Below are 20,104 nucleotides of genomic sequence, written 5' to 3'. Positions count from 1 at the left end.
CAGGCAGCTGTAAGGTTGGCCTTCCTTGCTTCCAACATATCCCTGGCATGGGACTTCTCTGAGCAGCTCCAGGTCAGACGGATCCCCATGGCTGCTATATTGCAGGGGTAGGAGAAGGGGAGCAGGCTATGTTAAACAGCACAGGGACTCACAGCTCTTCCTGAGATTCAGTAGTTTGTCTTAGATAAGAACTTCTCAATTTGTTTTATATCCTTGATGAGCTTTCAAAGTCTGGAAATGGTTGCTTTTGGCAGTTTGGTCCCATTTATCATTGCTCTTATGGGAGGAGATATGCCAAGCTCCTCTGGCATTCCAGAAGTCAGGTTAATCCATATTTGCATTTTTAGCTGTTAAAGAAGTCCTGGAAAACTTAGTATGCCTGTTGGCACTGTCCAGATTTCTGTTTATTTCAGTACATAGGTCCCTGGGTGCCAGTATCATGGGTTGTTGGATAACTCCAGATCATAGGAGACACATGACCTGTTACAATGGCCTCTTAGACTCTATGCTAAAATGAGGGAGGTTGTTGACATAACTCTACATCAGAAAGGTATTGGCAATATGTCACGCCTACCCTTTCTTCCCAGAAATTTCAGTAGGGTGTGTGTGTGTGTGTGTGTGTGTGTGTGTGTGTGTGTGGAGCAGGGGTGTCCCACCAGCAACCTGGGCCCGTTAACGATGGGAATTCCTGAGAGTTTTTGCTTAGAGACTGCTTTCCTCCCAGGTGTGTGTGAGAAGCTGTTCATCCACTCAAGGTGGACATTAGAATTGCTGTGTTGTAAGATCAGTACATGGAGTTTGCTCATCACACAGAGCAGATTTGAAGCTTAGGTGAGGACCTGACAGGTGGTTGAGTAAACAGATTTGTGTTTTCGATGCATAACACACTTTGCCATCTGCTTCAGTTGCTGTAACTCACGGCTTTCCTGTCCACCACTGTCATCCAGCTGCCCGCAGCCTCCTCCATCCTCCCATTGGCTGAAATACAACAAAGTCTTTGTGATCAGGTTTGCTAGCTTTGCCAGAACGTATGTGCAGCTTTCCCCTTTGTCTTAACACTGACCCACCCTCCAGTATTGAGGATGCCCTAGTTTTATGCTTTCCTCTTTCATCCATAAAATGATTTTTGGCACCCCTTCCCTCGCTGTGCTTTGGATTCCATGGTCTAAGTTCTCAAATGTTTCCTCCTGCAGGCACTGATGACAGGGAGCCTCCCTGGCTTCATCGATGTTGTCAGGAACCTCAATTCCCCTGCACTGCTGGAAGACAATGTGATCACACAGGCAAAAGCAGCTGGGAAAAGAATGATCTTTTATGGAGATGAAACATGGGTGAAATTATTCCCACAGCATTTTGTGGAATATGATGGAACAACCTCATTTTTTGTGTCAGATTATACAGAGGTCAGGTTTTCAAATAAGAAAATTTTGTCATGATAGATGGAGTCTGATATACTCTTAGAGGCAACATCGTTTTGTATGTGGCTTTTATTAGTATATTAGGAGTAGTATGGAGAGGTTGTAAAAATTGTCCATTCATTCACATAATCAGTTACGGCCCAGGGACATGAACCCTGATGCAGTTGTGATCAAAATTCTCTTGGAACAGCCAAGCGCCTGTTGATGGGGGTACAGAGGATCAGGGCCAGCCAGCAAGGAGCCATTTAAGCTGAGTTTTGAGAAGTGAGTAGGGACTTCCCAAGTGGACAGAATGGCGGGCGCAGCATCTGTACAGGGCAGAGCCTGAGGACTCCGTCGCCTCTCTGGGATCTTTGAGGATGTTCTCCTGTTAGTGTGGTGGCATCCCCAGTGGAGAGGTGGGAGGACAGATGGTGAGCTGGGCGGAGCCTGGTCCTGAGGGGCATTTCCCTGTGCTGGGAGTGCAGTCTCCAACAAGAAAGAGGGCATGATTAGTCCCGTAGTCAGAACGCTGACCCTGGCTGAGACCCTGGATGTCTCAATCAGTTGAGCATCTGACTCTTTATTTCAGCTCAGGTCATGGTCCCAGGATGGTGGGATTGAGCCCGCGTCAGGCTCTGTGCTGAGTGTGGAACCTCCTTGAGATTCTCCCACCCTCCCTTTCTCCCTCTGCCCCTCTCTGCCCACTCGTGTGCTCTCTCTCTCTAAAATCAATCAATCAATCAATCAATCAATCAATTTAAAGACAGTTGACCCTGGTCAACTCCAGAGGGAGTCCCCATAGACTAGAGGCACACGCACAGCAGCTCAATTTGCTGGGCCTCGTGGAGCATCTGCAGTCTTGCTTAGGTTGATATCCTTTCCTGAAGTTGATGTCTGTAGATGAAGCAGTTACTGAGTTTTCTCGTCCTCTGTCTCATCAATTAGAGACCCTTCCCTTTGTAGTGACTTTCCAGTGGGAGGGAGGTGGGCCAGCTGAGTGGTCAGGGCTGACCAGGCTCCCGGCTCTCAGTGGCTGCTCTACTAGTTGCCGAAAGCTGTGTCTTTCCTCCCAGAGCAGCCTTCTCATAGGACACTCAGCTTCAGCCCAGAGGTCACCTGAACTCTGGCACCTGTGTGACCTGGCTATCTGCTTAGTGTTAGTTAACTCCCAGCATGGATCCTGCAGAGTTTTTTTTAGAATAATACTTCTCATTGAAATTATCTGTATAACATGTTCTATCTGTAACTTAGAAATGTGAAACAGTATTAGTAAAAGCTTAATCTAATGCTAATATTTATTTATTTTTATTTTTTTAATGTTTATTTATTTTTGAGAGAGACAGAGACAGAATGTGAGTGGGTTAGGGGCAGAGAGAGAGGGAGACACAGAATCCGAAGCAGGATCCAGGCCCCGAGCTGTCAGCACAGAGCCTGACACGGGGCTCGAACTCACGAACTGTGAGATCATGACCTGGCTCCAGGCCTCGAGCTGTCAGCACAGAGCCTGACGCGGGGCTCGAACTCACGAACTGTGAGATCATGACCTGAGCCGAAGTCGGACGCTCAACCGACTGAGCCACCCAGGCACCCCTTGTTTAATTTTTTTATGACAGCTTTTTCTGTTTGTTTATTAGGGTTTTTTGCTCTTTTCAGACTCTTAGTCCTGTTACCTAAAATAAATGCTTAGGTTTTAAAAGGACTGTATCACTTTCTCTTGGAGAGTGAAGATCAAGGGAAACGAGGAGTTATTCATACTTACTTTTCCCCCTTTACAGGTGGATGATAATGTTACAAGGCATTTGGATAAAGTATTAAAAAGAGGGGATTGGGATGTGTTAATCCTCCACTACCTTGGGCTGGACCACATCGGCCACATTTCCGGGCCCAGCAGCCCCCTGATCGGGCACAAACTCAGCGAGATGGACAACATCCTGATGAAGATCCACACCTCGCTGCTGTCCGAGGTGAGGCTCACTGTGGAGCGCCGTGGAGTGCTAGAGTCACTGTGCCAGCGTCTCCTAGGAGAAACCAAGTTCCTGAAGTGGACTTGGGACCTACGTGAATGCCACGCCCACCATCATTCAGTTCACCTGTAAGCACAGAGCACAGGCTCAGCCTCCAGCAGCTCTGGTTTTGTCTACCACTCACCCACTTAAGCAGCTACTAGTTCCAGAATGCCTTTTATATCATTGTTCCTGTCTGGGCATCTGTGGAGCTTATACTCTTGCCAGGAAGGATAAACAAGGGGCATAATAAATGAATACATAAGTATACTGGAAAGTGATTAGTGCCAGAGGAGAGCATAGGGCAAGAGGTGGGAACAGCATCTGAGAGAGAAGCTGTGATTTTAAACGGTGAGATGAAAGCAGCTGTCCTTCAGGACGTGTGAGATGTGAGTGGAGCCTTGAAAGGAGAGAGGGGCGGATCCGCCATCTGTGAGGGTGCGTTCCAGGTGAAGAGGCAGTAGCGGTAAGGCAGAGCCTGCTGGGCAAATCCGAGAACAGCAAAGGCCCTTTGCTGGAACGCTGGGGCTAAGGGGCAGCCCCGTTTGACACACAGGAGACAGGCCTGACAAGGAGGGCACCTTGGCTCTCGCAGCTCAGCAATGGCAGACAGAAACCAAGCTCAAATCCTCTGCCTTCGGAGGCCCTAAATGTACCCCTCCTGGGCTCTGTGACCTCCAAGTGATTCTGTTTTATTTATGGTACTCTTTGACTTTAACCCTTTGATCTTGTAAGCTCATAGGTTAAAAAAAAGTCTAACACGTTTAGAAAGAGCTACTATTTATAGAGTACAGCTAAAATCTAAAGTTTTTCCTTAACAAGAGCGTGCGTTCTCCTCAGTCTGAATGCAACTGAAATATTTTTCCTTTGCATTGTAGGAAAGAGAGAATCTTTCACCCAATTTGCTGGTTCTTTGTGGTGATCATGGAATGTCGGAAACAGGAAGTCACGGGGCCTCTTCCATGGAGGAAGTTAACACCCCCCTGATCTTAATCAGTTCTGCATTTGAAAGGAAGCCTGGTGAGGATTTAGGAATGTTTACTATTCTCCTTTTTTTTTTAATGTCTATTTTTAAGAGAGTGAACACGTGTGCACGGCAGGAGGGGGGAGGGGTGGAGGGTGGGTAGAGAGAGGGGAGGGCAGAGGATCCAAGCAGGCTCCATGCTGACAGCAGAGAGCCCGATGCGGGGCTTGAACTCATGAACCATGAGCTCATGACCTGAGCTGAAGTTGGACACTTAACTGACTGAGCCACCCAGGCACCCCGGGATGTTTACTGTTTTAAAACGGTATTTTACGTAACTTCTTTCTATAGTCTGATTTTAAATTTAAAAATCAATTTTGGGAAGCTGGGTGTGTCTGAAATACCCTGAGCAATGTGAAGATGAGAAGTAGTGGGACAGGGTGCAGCCAGGGTTTGGAGTTTACATTTCTCACCCCGATTCTTATAATGCAGACATTTCTTGTGGAAATTTTGTTGTATGAATGTCACTGCCTGAATATCTGGAGGTGCTAATAAAAATTACCAGCAGCTTGGAGACATCTGAACACATATATGAACTAAAAGAAAGAGACGTTAGTAATTAAAATTTTTATAAACTATCCATCTTTGGAAACTATTAAGGGTCAGAGCAGGACTACCTGAGGGCCCATCTTTCAGCATTAAGACACCCAACTCTCCACCCCAAACACACACGGGCAGCTCTGACCCATGCAGGCCGGCCTGCTTCACAGCTATCTGCCCTCCCTCACCCTGCACTTGAGGCTGGCCTCTGCCTCCTCGCTTTACCACACGCTCACCTTCGCCCACCAGTTATCTCTGAGTTGAACACTCTGGCTTCCTTTCACGCAATCCTTCCATACCATTTGGCACTTCTGACTCCTAGTTCTGGGACCTCCCATGTGTCTGGTTTTCCTCCTAACTCTCACTTTGGTGTCTAGTCAGCTGTCTTTCTTCTCTGGTCTCCAGTCTCCAGACTGTCTACTCAGCTGCCTGTCTGACACCTCCACTTGGGTCTCCCACAGGTAGAGAAATGACAGCTTCACATCCTAATCTGCCCTCTCATGTTGCTCTGCCAGCAAATGGCACCTTCGTGTGATTCTTCCAATCGGAAACCTAGGTGTCTCTCTTCACCCTCCTTCTCCCTTGCTCCCCACATTCCAGACCATCCCCGATCTCCCGTACATAAAACCTTTCAGTAGCTAAACTTTGGGTCAGGTAAGTCCTACATGAGGTTTCTTTCCTACCAAACAGCTTCATCCTGAGCCATATTCATCACTATTCACTATGTCCTGTCCTCTGCCCTTCCCATGGGTCCTCCAAGTGGCAAGCTCTTCCCCACATGCCCCCGACTCTGTCGCCACATCAGATCCAGTCATCCTTGGTTTCATCTGACGTCAGTTGCTCATCCACGAGACCAAATTGCCTTCCCTCTGTTCATTTTTCACAGCATTCTGTGCATCCTTCCATCATTCTTTGCTTAGATTGTAGTTAAAGACTTAGATGTGACGCGTGTAATATCTGCCTCCTCTCTGCACTTCAGCTATAGTCAGGCATGACCTAGTCTATTTTGTTCATTGGTACATGCCTGCCTTGGGCCTAAACATTGCCTGGTATATGATCAGTGCCAAAAAGAATTGTTGAATGAATGAATCTTCCACTTGCTTGAGGATTGGTTGGGGCAGAACTCCACTGACTTCCTTCTGTCTTTTAATAGTGCTTTCTCCCCTCGGACATCTGACCCCCTAAAATATAAGTCCTTGGCTCTTGTGACCTGGGCCTTTCCATTCTAGGTGTCTTGCCTGCCTTCCAGTGAAGGCTCTACTCACCAGAGCACCAACTTCCTACACCTGACTTTCCCACACTGTGTACCCAAAGCAGGGTCCTGTGTGGCTCCCCTACCTGAGCGAGAGCCCATGCCAGAAACAGTCTTTCCACTCATCCATCCAGTGGAGGTACGCTGAGTACCTGTGGTGGGCCAGGCACTGCGCCGGACACTGTGGGCAGCCTTCACCCTCAGGGGCCTCGTAGTGTGGGGAGGAAGAGAGACAACCAAGTGGGTGGTTTTTATTGTGCGTTGTTAGGTTATTGTTGAACTATAGCGTTGAAGTTTCGTCTTCAAGGTGGGCATTTAAGAATCTCCTTGGGAGGCCTGGCTGCGTCTTCAGAGCCAGGAGCAGCCAGGGCAGCTGCATGCGCGGATGCCTGACAACTGACCGCAGTGCCAACGGTGGGTGGGTTCCAAGCTTTTTGTTATCTGTACATTTGTTTCCGGAATGGTTGTGTTCGGTAGTCTCATTATGCTGATTTTATGAGCCAGGACTGCGCTGTATCTAGTTCGCTCAGAGTCAGTATTAATTTTAGGACAGTGCATGTCCAGTCCCCCTGCCCCCAGCGCTGCCCTTACACAACCGCTGATCTTTTTTCCACCTCTATAGATTTGTCTCTTCTGGACATTCATGTACATGGACCCCGTAGTACCGGGCCCTGTGTGAGTGGCTGTTGATTACTGAGCATGATGTTTTCAAGGTTCTTCCACAGTTGTATCGGGTGTCAGGACTTCACTCCTCTGTTTGGCTACATTGTTGTGCAGATAGACCACATTGTGTATCCACGCATTAGCTGATAGATACATGGGTTGTTTCCACTTCTCAGCTGTTAGAAATAATGTTACTGTAAACATTTGGAAAGAAGTTGCGTGCACAGATGTTTTCATATGGTGTTGTTTTCTTTTGCCAATACAGCTTTGCCCCTATGTCCCTCCTCTGTGCTGTTATTGTCAAGTACGTTATATTTTTACATGTTACAAACTGAAGACCTAACTGTATATGTGTTTTATATAATAGTTTTTTAATTCAGTAAGAAGGTAAATATGTTTTTATGTGTTCTATAATTGTATAATTACTTTTACTGATGCTCTTTGCTTCTTTTATGGAACAGAATTAACCATGGAGTCACTTGCTTTCAGCCTAAAGAACTTCCTTTAGTATTTCTTATAATCCAGGTTTGCTAGCAATTAATAGTTTCTTTTTTATTTTGTTTTTTGTTGTTGTTGTTGTTGTTTTTACCCTGGGTGTCTTTATGTTGCCTTCATTTTTGAAAGATAGTTTTGCTGGATGTAAGACTCTTAGCTGACCATTCTTTTCTCTTCCAGTGCTTTGGATATGCTATCCCACTGCCTTCTGGCCTCCACAGTTTTGGATGACACATCATCCCAGTCTACCTGGGCTTCCCTTCTCGTCTTTCAGAATTTTTTTTTTAATTTTTTTAATGCTTAGCTATTTTTGAGGGAGGGAGGGAGGGAGAGAGAGAGAGAGCGAGCAGGGGAGGGGCAGAGAGAGAGGGAGACAGAGGATCCAAAGCAGGCTCCATGCTGACAGCAGAGAGCCCAATGTGGGGTTCGAACTCACAAACCATGAGATTATGACCTGAGCTTAAGTCGAACGCTTAACCGACTGAGCCACCCAGCGCCTCCAGCTCTTGTATTATGCTATGCATGTTTTGTGTTTATCCAACTTGGAGTCCGTTGAGGCTTTTGGATGTGTAGATGAATAGTTCTCATCAAATTTGGGAATTTTTCTGTTTTTCAGATTGTATATTTTTTTATCAATTTGACTTTAAATTTGGTGATTCTTCTGCCAGTTCAAAATCTGCTATTCAGCTATGGTGAATTTTTCGTTTCAGTTACTGTGTTTTTCATTTTCACACTTTCCATTTGGTTCTTTTCTTTATAATTTCTGTTTCTTTGTTGATAATCACTATGTGATGACAACATTGTCATCAGACCTTCCTTTACTTGTTTATGCATAGTTTCCTGGAGCTCTTTGTGCATGTTTACTGTGGCTGCTGAAAAGACAGTCTGTTACCTCTAGCATCTGGGCCCTTCCCTGGGAGGTTCTGTTGCTTTCCCTTCTGAGTTTTACTTTCCTGTTTCTTTGCATAATTACTCACAGTTTTCAATGAAAACTGAACATCTCAAATAATCTATTGTAGCAACTCTGGATGCTGCAGGTCTGCCCACCCCCCAGCCCGGGCCTGTCTTCATTGTCGTTTCCTTGTTTATTTACTGAGTGCCGTGGCTTGACCATTTCAGTGAGGTCATCTCCCACAGCGTGAAGTCTGCTGTTGCTCCTGTGCGGGGACAGCAGCGCTGGGGTGACCGCAGACTCAGTGGCTCTCTGTTGCTGTCACACCCAGCTGTCAGGCTCCACTCACTGCCAGCTGACTGCCTTATTTTCAACAGTTTGTGATAAATGTGCTTCACAATCTGATCTCATATTTGAGCCCCTTTGAAGGGTTCTTTCTGAGGCCGTTCTCTGAGGCGGTTCTGAGCCTTCTTGCTGTCTTCTCCCCAGGCCCTCCTCTCTGAGCACTTAGCTGGCCTGTGGTTTAGCTTGTTGCTGTCACGAAGCTACCAGTCTCCTCTCAGCTGCCCACCTCCAAAATCTCCATTGTTTTAAAGAGCATTCCTAGGTGTGAATTCACCACCTTCTATTCCAAACAAAGTCAGTTCTTTTGTGGGGAGTTTTGCTCTGTTTTGTGGCCTGCCCTGGGCGGTTTCTCTGAGCCACAGTTTCTAGTTATGGGTGGTAACAACAGTCCCCTTCTCTTGGGGGCTCTGTGTAGTCGCCTCTGGTCTTTCTGCTAGCCTATTCTGGGGGCAGCCTCCACCCGGCAAGACTGGTGTAAGGGTGAGTGGGCCCCAGTACTGTAGGCCTTTTATGCCTTGCATAGAAATTCTGGGTGAGGCTGGGCAGGACAAGGTAGCTCCCAGCCACTCCACTGCTGTTGAGGGTGTGCACTACACAGCTGAGGAGGATGAGCAATGCTGGCAGCCTGTTCCTCGCAGGGAGAGCACAGAGCCCTCCACAGGGCCCCGGGGGGAGAGGGAGCCCTGTGTTCTTCAGTGCACCCTCTCAGAGTAGTCTGTGTCCCACGGAGCTGCAAATGGCGGGGGGAGAGAGTGGGTCGTGGTTCCTCAAGGGCCTCACACTCTCCCGTTCCTACCAAGCTTTAGATTTTCTTGAACAAAGGTTTCTGTATTTGCCGTATGCCCTAGATGGTTTCCGGAGGCTATAAATCATTGTGCTGGTGGTGGTTTTTATGCTCTTTACCAGTTATGCTTGTTCTCCTGGCAAGCTGACCCACAGAACTCCCATGCCACCATTCCTAATAGGTCCTTGCAGGCTTATTTTTAGCCTACAAATTCATGTACATTTTTGTTGCTTGTTTTAATAATAAAAAAAATCTTTCTCATGGTTCGTGGGTTCGAGCCCCGCGTCAGGCTCTGTGCTGACAGCTCGGAGCCTGGAGCCTGCTTCGGATTCTGTCACTCCCTCTTTCTCTGCCCCTCCCCTGCTCACACTGTCTCTCTCTGTCTCTTAAAAATAAATAAACGTTTAAAAAATGTAAAAAAAAAAATCTTAAGGCGTTTATTGATCTGAAAGATAAGCACTTTGGGATTGTGTGCCTTGTGATTTCATACACCCCCAGCCTGCTACTGTCCACCCCCAGAGTTCCAACCTCCCAATAAAGAGAAGCACAGATCTGGGTCCATCCAGGGTCAGGGGGTCCCAGAAGGAGATCATGCTTGTGCTTCACTTCCACATAGGGCAGAGCAGGTATATTTTGTCTCCCTCCTGCTACCAGGATGTAAACTCCATGAAGAGAGGGAGGGACTTTGCCTGTTCTTTCATATTCTGCCCCTCCAGCCTGGAATACTGGCACATCGTGGCTGTCAGTATTTGCTGATTGAATGTGTGAAAGGTGGCTTAGCTGTACAGAGCATGTTGCTAGGGCCAGTGGAGATGAGGCAGGTGGGAGAAGGCCTGGCTGCTGGAGGGGGAGAATGATTTTCTGAAATGCGTTTCCTTCTTCCATGAGATAAAACCCACTCTGTAATGTGATCTGCCTTGTATTAGTATTACAGAATTGCAGTTATCAAAATATTGCTGGCAAGGGCTAGTCACACTAATCAATGGAGCAAAATCAAGAGGTGAAAAGTAGACCCCAGTAGCATTTGGTGACAAAAGGTGGCATTTCACAGCAGTGGAGAAAAGACAAGGCATTCCAGAAGTGATGTCATGACCTTCTAGAAAAAAAAAATTATGCTAGGAATCTACCTCATTCTTTAAACCTGTGTAAATTCCGGATCAAAACATTTAAATCTTTTTTTGAAACACTCTTTGTTATGTGAGTTTTCAGACCTGCAAAAGTAGGCAAAGCCCGCCACCCAGTTTCAGTGTTCATGGGCCGTTACAGCCAATCTTACATCTTCCGTCCTTCTCGCTCACTTTCCTCTCCTTTCTTGCTTGGAAGTAGGTCTCTAGAAGATGTGTGCTCTTACTTTCTTAATGTAGCACGTTTAAAATATAGTATTAAGTCCTTAATTCATCAAATGGTCAGTGTTCAAATCTCCAATGTCGGTCTCCCTCTTTGGTTGTTTGAGCTGAGATACCAGTAAGATCCACGCACTGAGATTGGTTGATGTAACCCTTTACGCTCTCTTCCGTCTATAGGTCCCCGCTCCATCCTCTTTTATTTTCCCACAGTTTATTTGTTGAAGAAGTGTGGCTATTTGTCCTGGGAAGTCTCTCTCTACACTGTCTGCTAACATATCCTCTGTGAACCCTGTCTGACCAGGAGGCAGATTCAGATCCCGTCGGCTGGTTTTCATAAGGCTGTTTCCAGCAGGAAGCGCACAGTGTCTGACTGTTCGCTGTATTGTGAAGCCAGTAGCCACTGATGACCAACTAGGGCCAGTAATTCACTGGAGGTTGCAAACAGTGATGTTTTAATTGTATAATTCTTCACTAACTAGCCTGAATCATTCTGTAAGGAGAATCTTCCCCAATCTACTTTTGCTTACCTACCGGTACCATTTATATAACAGACAGAGGATTAATGATGAGTTATTCTTCCCACTTATTTACCAATTTCAGACCAACGATTTAGTTCACTGTGAGTCACTAGCACACTTCATCTGTGACCAGTTAGGGTTTTGTGTTGCTGTTGTTGTTGTTGTTGTTGTTGTTGTTTAGTAGCATTGTGAACCCATGGATCTAAGCATATTTTGTTTCAATTCCCTATAAGTAATATTCTTTTTAATACTCAAATTGTGCCATCTTTGGCCAGTAGGAGCCTCTGATTCAGATTAGCTCCTGAGTCCTTCCAGCCTTGAGGTCTCAAACACCTTAGTCTCTCTGAGAGTTCTGTTGCTCTCTAGACTGAGAAGGGTTCCAGCCTCCCATTGCACAGTTCCTTCCCTGGACCTGGAATCGGCTGCTTTTCCAGGATTCCCTAGTTCTGTTCAGTGGACAGGGATCTTTGAGGACCACTGTCTGGATACTGGCTTATTTGTCATTTCTGGACAAAGCAAGGAAATCTTTTTAAGATAAAAATGATCTTGAGTTTGTATTGATACTTGCAATTCACATTCATTGCTGTAAAATGAAAGTATTAGGCCCTACATCTTTTCTGTCTTCCTCCTAAGCTTAGAATCGTGGTTGTCAACGACCCTGGAGATGAGTATCCCATAAACACCCAGAGTAATCTCGGAATAGCACTGGCACCACCACCAATATCAGCACCAAAATCAATTTAAGGTGGGATTTTTCTTTTGGGTTTTGTTTTGCTTCAGATCAAAGCACTTAATATAAGAAAATACTAGAAGAAAAACAAATGAAAAAATTGGCGTAGTTAGTTCTTTCTAAGTATAACCCAGAACCCATCAGTGGAGGGTTGGTCAAGAAGGGATTAATATATTTGACCAAGTCAAAAAGAAAAATTCTATACAACCAAAAGTACCACAATGAGAGTAAAACCTCTGCAAACCCACACTACAGTGTCTGAGGTACTCCCACCAAGCACCACCTACCTCTCCTGGGTAGACTTCCCTGGTCGCCCCCTCAGTCCGCCTCGGACCTTCATTGTGGTTTCTGGGGGGTGGGGGCTGGGTATTCTCTTTACAGATGAGAACAGTCTGACTGTGTTGCGTTCTCACCGAAGGCATCGGCCGGATAGTGGCAAAGCAGGAGCCTGAGCCCAGTGTCCCGATGTCACACCCATTTCCTCTGCAAAGTTAGTAGCAAAGCAGGCCATTACCGGGGCTTGAAGCTCTTCAATTGCTCAGGCCACCAGTAGGCAGACGTCTTGCTTGTTGGAGCTGGTTAGAGAACTAGGCCTAGCTGAATCCACCCTCACTCCGCTCTCCCCAGCACGGGTGCCTTCTACTGCTCAGGAGCTGCTGAAAAGTCTGTCCATATCTCAGTGCTGTGTGGGCCTCTCTGAATCCACAGGGTAGGGCTGCCATACATCCTGCTGTCACCCTTGTTCAGGAGGTTGACTGTTGACCTCACCAAAGTGACCATCCCTCAGCATGTACAGAGCTACCTGCTGTCTCTGTGCGTATCCCGGGCTCTAAAACTCAGGCGGTACTGTTTCTTGTGTTGGTATCCCTCCTACATATCGTACGCTACTTTGGGGAAGGCACCGTGCCCACACGGGATGAGTAGTTAGTAATTTATTGACATAAAAACCAGGAAAGTGCTTTCTGTATGAATCTACATAGAATGGCTCAAAGAGATGGATAATCGGTTGTAGAAGGTCAAGGGAACGGGGGTGCCTGGGTGGCTCAGTCAGGTAAGTGTCCCAACTCTTGATTTCAGCTCAGGTCATGATCTCTCAGTTCTGAGATTGAGCCCCGTGTCAGGCTCCGCACTGGGTGTGGAGCCTGCTTAAGATTCTCTCTCTCTCTCTCTCTCTCTCTCTCTCTCTCTCTCTCTGTCCCTCCCTCCCTCCCTCCCTCCCTCTCCCTCTCTCTCCCTCTGCCCCTCTCCAATGCACACAAGCCTGCACGTGCTCGCTTTCTCTAAAATAAATTAAAAAAAAAAAAAAAAGGTCTAGGGAATGACTACTATCTCACACATCTGAGAGCCCATCACTCAAACCGTTTTCTTTTCTCTAGGTGACATCAGACATCCAAAGCATGTTCAACAGACTGACTTGGCTGCAACCCTAGCAATAGGGCTTGGTCTGCCGATTCCAGAGAACAGCGTTGGTAGTCTCCTGTTCCCCTCCATAGAAGGGAGACCAGTGAGAGAACAGTTGAGGTTTTTACATTTAAATGCAGTGCAGCTCAGCAAATTGTTGCAAGAGAACGTGCCATCATACAAAAAAGGTAACTCAGTTAATAGACAATGTTTCCACTACACCTGTGTGTAGGTCATCAGTCTTTGTGCTTCTGTTTTATTAGAACCCTGATGAACACCATTAGCAACACCCACAGGTACAGTTATCTATATCAAGTTCTTTCATTCAACAAATATGGAATTTTTTCACTAAGTTCCTGTTTGGCTGGGGACTATCACAAGCACTGGAGGCACAAGGGCTCTGCCCTCACGGAGCTTACCTTCCAGAGGAGAAGTAGCAGTAGGATGGTGAGGAGCGCCTTAGGAAAAGGCTGTATGGGGGAAAGGATGGAGAATGCAGGTCGATGAGGGCTGTCGGGGCAGGCCTGGCCTTTGACACCGGGAGAGAACATGTGGCAGATGCAGGGTTCTGCAGTGGGGACCTGCCTGCACCTTCAGGGGAGGACCAGGGGGACGGAGTGGCTGGAGCAGGGTGAACTAGGGCAAGGCAGAAGGAGATGAGGTCAGAGGGATAGGAAGGCCTTCTAGGCCCTGGAGAAGCTCTTGCTTTCATCATGAGCTAGATGGGGAGCCCGTGCAGCCGTTCGTGCAGAGTCTGAAATCTTCAAGCTGCGTTTTCAAAGGCTCTCAAAGGCTCTCTCAGGTGCCCAGGTGGAAGGCTCTGCCTTGTGTGGTAGGAGAGTCCGAAGGCTGCTTCAGTGCCTCAGTGAGAGGTGGTGTGAGGGCCCAGGCAGTGGCAGTGCAATCCAGAACAAATGGCTGTATCCTGCATATATTTTGAAGGTAGTGCAAGCGGGATTTGGTGTTGCGCTGGATATAAGGTGCAGATGAACCAGAGGCATAAGGAACAGCTTGGGGTTTTCATTAGAACAGTGGAAGAATGGAGTGACCGTTACTGAAATGGGGAAGGGTGTGGGAGGAGCAAGTTTGCAAAGCAGGGTGCTTGCCAGGTGAGGGGGTTGGTGTGGAGGAAGTCACGCAAATTAAGAAACTCAGGAAGGGAGGAGTGAGCAGCTATGTTGAGCGCTACTTAAGGTAAGCTAGAGTGAGGAACTGAGACTGGACCATTCATCTGGCAGGTGAGGTTGTCGGTGGCTTTGTCAGGAGCAGTGCATATGGAGAACTGGGAGAAAACCAGGCTGGAGTGGGGACAGGGAAGGACCTGGGGCGTGGAAATGGCTGTTGTCTGAGGTGGGTGGAGGCCGACACAGGGTATATTGTTTCTAGTTTTAAGCTGGGAAAAACTAAGGGGTATTGATACTCTGGTGGGAATGATCCAGATCGCCCCACGACCATCTTTTCGTATGATTTATCTGACCATCAAGGTATATTAAGGACAGCGTGTTTGGTGCTGGAACTGGGGCTGGTTTGGGAACTTAGAGGAAGTCAACTCCTAGTTTGAGGTGACATTCAATGTGATGTTGGCAGCTTTTCCTACTTGAGATAGTGAGTGGAGTACTAGGAAGTATGGTGATGCTGATGAGTTTGCGCTGAGACGTAGACTGGCCTTGAGCTGCTGGTGGACGACAAGCCCTGCAGGGACTAGTGGGGAGCCAGGTGTCCTGAATGGCTGGAGAGCTGGGGAGCCAGCCCCTGTCAGTGAAGAGGCCCCCAGTGAGCAACTGTGTGAAAATCTGGGTGAAAAGTGAGGCCGGCTCTGGTGCACATTTCAGTCCCAACTAGAGAGTGGTTACTTTGTTTTCAAAAATAACTTGTTTGGTAGCTTTTGCAAATTTGTTATTGATAACGTGTGTCCTTTTTCCTACACTAACAACCAGCAAAACCCCAAACAAAACCACAGCGATCGTTGTTTGCTTATTTCAGGAGTAGCAAGTAGGGAGAATTAGGCACTGCAGTGGGTGTGGTGGGAAGCAGGCCCCTGAGATGAACTTAGGCCAGTCCCTGGAATGGGAAAGCATTCTTGGGGCCTTACGCCCCTGGGATGCCCTTTGTCTACGTCAGCAGTGTTTCCTGAGACAAAACTGGGTATGTGTCTGACGCCAGAATTGATTTCAAGGCCTCCCCTAACATCCAGCCCAATCTGATACAGCTTGCCCGGCGCTCCCCCTTCACTCCAGGGGGCCAGGCTTTTCTCGTCTCAAGACCTGTGCATGTGCTACTCTCATAGAATGGATGCTTTTCCCCACTGCTCACCTGGTGGATTCCTGGGCCACCTTCCACTTCAGCTTCAATATCAGGCCTTACTGTTCCCCACCCTCAACCCCAGATTTCATTCAGTTTCCTCAGTGTTACCAAAAGTCTCCCATATTCTCCCGCTTTCCTCCAGAGCATTTCTCACAATGTGCACTTCCATGCACGTGTGAGAACCCAGCTGGATGGTAGCCCCAAGCAGGCCTAGCCCCATGCCCCATGCCTCTGTGATTCTGGGTATAGACACCGGTGCCCCCACATCTCTGTGACTTCAAGGTGCGGGGGAGGGGGGTATAACAATTAAGGTTTCCATCCTGGATCCAGACTAATTGAGTTTAGATCCCAGCCGTCACACCTGCCAGCCTGTGGGCTGGTGTCCAAGTGCCTCCCCTCTGCAGTGGGCATGGCAGTCATCCCTATCTGAGGGTTAGGGTCATGCCTGCCATCAGCACTTGGTCACCTGGTGCCTGCAGCAGCGGCAGGGCTGTGCTCAGGGTCATATAGCAGCCTTAACCCTAATCCTGAAAGGCATGGTTTAGACCACCTTAGAATGGCTCTGCTGGAAGTCAGAGGAGCATGTTAAATACCACGGAGTCTCAGAAAGGAAGTTCTTGCGTTTGCAGATGAGTTGAGTCACCGGTAGGTCTGGTCCAGCTGAGCTGCCTGCTGCTGCCATCCCAGAGGGGGAGCCAGCCAGCAGTGGGGGCTGGGCTTCACCCAGCAGCTGTTCTGCCGGCCTAGCTTGGCATTGGGGAGGATCATCTAGCCCGGCATCGTGGCAGGAGGGGTCAGGACTGCTGTCCCTTTCCAGAGAGGACTTGCAAAGAGGGAAACAGGTCAGAGATGGGTCCTCACAGTGTGTGAGCACTGGAAAGATTTTTAACACCGAGGACCTAATAATGTAACGCATTTCTGGGTTGTTTTTATATTGCACATTAAAGAAGAAGAAAAGGGTGGAGAGAGATCGGGAGAGAAGGGGGAGGAAGAGGAGGAGGCAAAACCAGGTGTAAAAGGTAGAGACAGGGGGGCACATGCTTCTGTCCCTATTGGGTGCTGCTTTGTGCCTAGGGCTGTGGTGGGCTGGCAGGATGTCAGAGGATTCGTGAGCATCATCAGCTGTTAGTTTTACTGAAGGCGTTGCTGGCCACCCCCCAAGGAATAATTCACCTCCATTAGGTCTCAGAACTTATGCTCGCACTATATGCGTGTGAATAATGGAATACTTTGAAATGACATACGCATCCTCTTGTCTGTGATTTGTAATATAACCTTGTCCTCTTCTTGGTAGAGCCTGGGTTTGAGCAGTTTAAAATGGCAGAGAGGTTGCATGGGAACTGGATCAGACTGTACTTGGAGGAAAGTACCTCGGAAGTCCTTTTCAACCTGGGAACCAAGGTTCGCAGGCAGTACTTGGATGCCCTGAGGACTCTGAGCCTATCCCTGAGCAGACAGGTGGCTCAGTACGACATCTACTCGATGCTGGTGGGGACCGTCATGGTTCTGGAGGTACGGCTGCTTGTGTGGAGTCACGGCTCGGCTGTTAAACTGATTTGATAACTCAGCCAGAATTTTGTAGTTTCAAGTGTATAAAACACTTGTTTTTCTAAATATGGAAAAATACCAGTTTCTTTACTCGCTGAACTCTCTCATGGTGTGCCCTCATGCCCAGAGTACTGCCAGGCGTCAAGTATGCGTGCGCTCTTGGCAGCTCTGTACAAACCGTGTTTATTGGGCTTTCTTCTTCTGTTTCCAACGTTTGAACAGCTGGCACAAGGTCAGGAGGCAGGCTTTTTCTGACCGGTTCTCTCCGAGCCCATCAGTCATGGACACTGCTGCTGTTTTTCTCTGCCAGGTTCTAACCCTGCTCCTGCTCAGCATCCCGCAAGCACTGAGCAGCAAGGCTGAATTGGAAGTTCCTCTGTGGTCGCCTGTGTTTTCTCTGCTGTTTTATTTGATGTTTCTGGTTCTTTCTGCTCTTCACGTCATTGTGTGCACCTCAGCTGAGAGTTCCTGCTATTTCTGTGGCCTCTCATGGCTGATGGCAGGTGGAGTGATGGTGTTGATCTCTGCACTGCTCTGTGCGGTTGTGTCTGCTCTTGCCAAGATGTTTGCCAGCGGAAAGCTCCTGAGCAAGGTAAGGCTGGTTCCCACGCATGGGACGCTGTCTTCCTGGATCGGCCTTTTTCTCTTATCTCAGCTGATCTTTCATTCATCAGACACTGGTTAAACCCCTTGGTGTGTAACCAGGCAGAGTTGAGGAGCCCACACTTCAGAAGGGCCAACGTCTGAGCATCCTGACTTCAGACCCTCAGACCTGTGTTGCCAGGTCACAGGCCTCATTTCTTCGTTGTAAACACAGGGTTCCTGTGACTCTAAACATGGGCTGCTGGTCACAGACAAATGGGCAGTTGACTGGTGGTGCAGTGTGAATCAGACATCTCTCAGAAAGTGTTTGAGCTCAGCCAAGGGAAGAACATTTCAGAGAGGAAGGAGTCAACTCATTAGACCTTCCAGAAAGGTCAGCAGGAGGCTGGGACCCTGTCCTCACCCTGCCCTCCTCAGGAGTCCATCCTGCCTCGTAAAGTGCAGTTTTCTTTTCAAGACTGATGTTTTCCTGTAGATTTCTTAGGGTCTTTGGCCTCTGACACCTATATTCGTGATCACGGTAGCAGTGTGGTGAAGCAGAGGTGGGCAGCCACGGTTGGTCCATGGTGCCCGGAGCCTAAGGGACCCAGGGAAGTCACTCCAGGCCACCAGAATGATCAGAGGCCCTTCCCCGTGTGCCTGTGTCTGAGGAGCTGACGTGTTGTCGTTCATAGGACGCTTCTGTTCCCCCATTAGAACATAGGGTTCCCTCAAGCCATTTCGTTTGTTCTCTAGGCCCTAAATTAGGATTCATGGTATCTCTCTTTCTGTCTTATACAAGCTGTGCGTGACCAATAGAGGAAACATTAAGAAGTTGTCAAATGACAGTCACGGAGTCCTGATCTTTAATCTTCAACGCGTTCGGCATATGGAAGGGTTGGTGCCGTGACGCCAACTTTGTTGTTTCGAGGGAATTGACCATTTTAATGAAAGCTTTCTGGATTTCTGGAAAATTCATGGAGAAATTAAATGTCTGGTTTGGTTGCATATGTCCTGGGGGTTCTTTGGTTTCAAGCAGCAGGAACTGCCTGTGACCCCTGGAGGCCTAGGCCCTGAGGGAAAGGATGAGGGTGCAAGGAGGGCTGGGTCCAGGAGCCAGTAGGGGAGCTCTCGGAGCTGCAGCACTGCCCAGACGGTGTGCGGCTAAGTATCTTTGTTCTGTCACTCGGCTTAGGACTTGCAGTCCAGGGTGACAGTCCCTCCAGAGCAGAGCAGGGGGTGGGTGGGGGCGTGAGGAGCTGCAAGTGCCTGTCACAGCAGGTTATGCTCTGTGAGCAAGAACTTTAAGTGCCTGGGGTGGGATTTGTGTAATTTTCGTGTGTTTCCCTCACGGAATGCATTTTCCTTTTACAGAATCCAGCCCATCCAAACTCACGATGGTCAGAGTTGGATGTTGTTATCTTGTTGGGGACCATGGGCCACGTGCTGAGTCTGGGCGCAAGCAGCTTCATCGAGGAAGAGCACCAGACCTGGTACTTCCTCGTTAACACCCTGTGTCTGGCTCTGTGTCACGAAATCTACAGAAACTGCTTTCTGGGCAACGACTGTGAGCCCCGGCGATGCTCGCACGGGGAGCGGGGGTTTGTCAACACTGCACCAGCATTACAGGACAGGAGCATCGGCCATGACGAGCTAGAGCCCCACAGAGTGTCTAAGAGCCCCACTTCCCTTAACACGCTCAGAGGCTGGGAGAAGTGGATGGCGATGGCAAGCCCCTGGGTGATACTTACCTGCTGCCGGCTGCTGCGGTCACTAAACCAGACGGGTGTGCAGTGGGCCCACCGGCCTGACCTGGGGCACTGGCTCACCAGGTGAGAGAGAGTATGAGCCGTAGCCTTAGGCCGGACCTTGCACGGCTGACTGGCCACAGAGTGTTCTTTTTCCAAATTCAGCCCTGTTTTTTATACTTAGGACGGAAGTGGTATTTGAGAACTGAAGAAATGGAAAAATAGACTGTAAGCCAGGAATTAATATTGAAAGATGGATTTATTTGAGGCTACCCTAACATGTTTGGGGTTTTTTTATTGCTGAGTCACCATAACTTTATATTTGAAAACCTTTCAGTTTTAAAATGACAACTGCAGCGAGGACATAGTTTTGTTACTTGCTGCCTCCTCGCCGACAAGGCAGGTCTGGGACAGGGCCATGCTCCCTCCGTCCTTCCTCCCCTCTCTCCCCACCCTGAGGCTGATGGCTGAGCAACCTAGTCGAAAGTGTACTGGATGGCAAGGATCACAGTAGAGAGAGGAAACTGGG

At 48.2% G+C, this 20,104-nt stretch overlaps 1 protein-coding gene across 12 annotated transcripts in view; it reads left to right on the top strand.

Annotated features, from left to right (window-relative positions):
• The window catches only part of PIGG (phosphatidylinositol glycan anchor biosynthesis class G), a 44,062-nt gene that overhangs the window by 9,188 nt on the left and 14,770 nt on the right, over nt 1-20,104 (top strand). For 5 of the 12 annotated variants that reach the window (XM_019436858.2, XM_019436856.2, XM_019436857.2 and 2 more), the window contains exons 3-9: nt 1,194-1,403; nt 3,176-3,364; nt 4,282-4,423; nt 13,369-13,581; nt 16,992-17,209; nt 17,556-17,837; nt 19,202-19,659. In XM_019436858.2, coding sequence (XP_019292403.2) covers nt 1,194-1,403; nt 3,176-3,364; nt 4,282-4,423; nt 13,369-13,581; nt 16,992-17,209; nt 17,556-17,837; nt 19,202-19,659 — 1,712 coding nt within the window. The other 7 variants (XM_019436862.2, XM_019436864.2, XM_019436860.2 and 4 more) reach the window with 7 other exon arrangements.

Source organism: Panthera pardus, unplaced genomic scaffold (genome assembly GCF_024362965.1).
Source record: "Panthera pardus isolate Hobbes unplaced genomic scaffold, ASM2436296v1 HiC_scaffold_13, whole genome shotgun sequence".
Classification (NCBI taxonomy): domain Eukaryota; kingdom Metazoa; phylum Chordata; class Mammalia; order Carnivora; family Felidae; genus Panthera; species Panthera pardus.
This window is presented reverse-complemented; position numbering and strand designations above follow the sequence as displayed.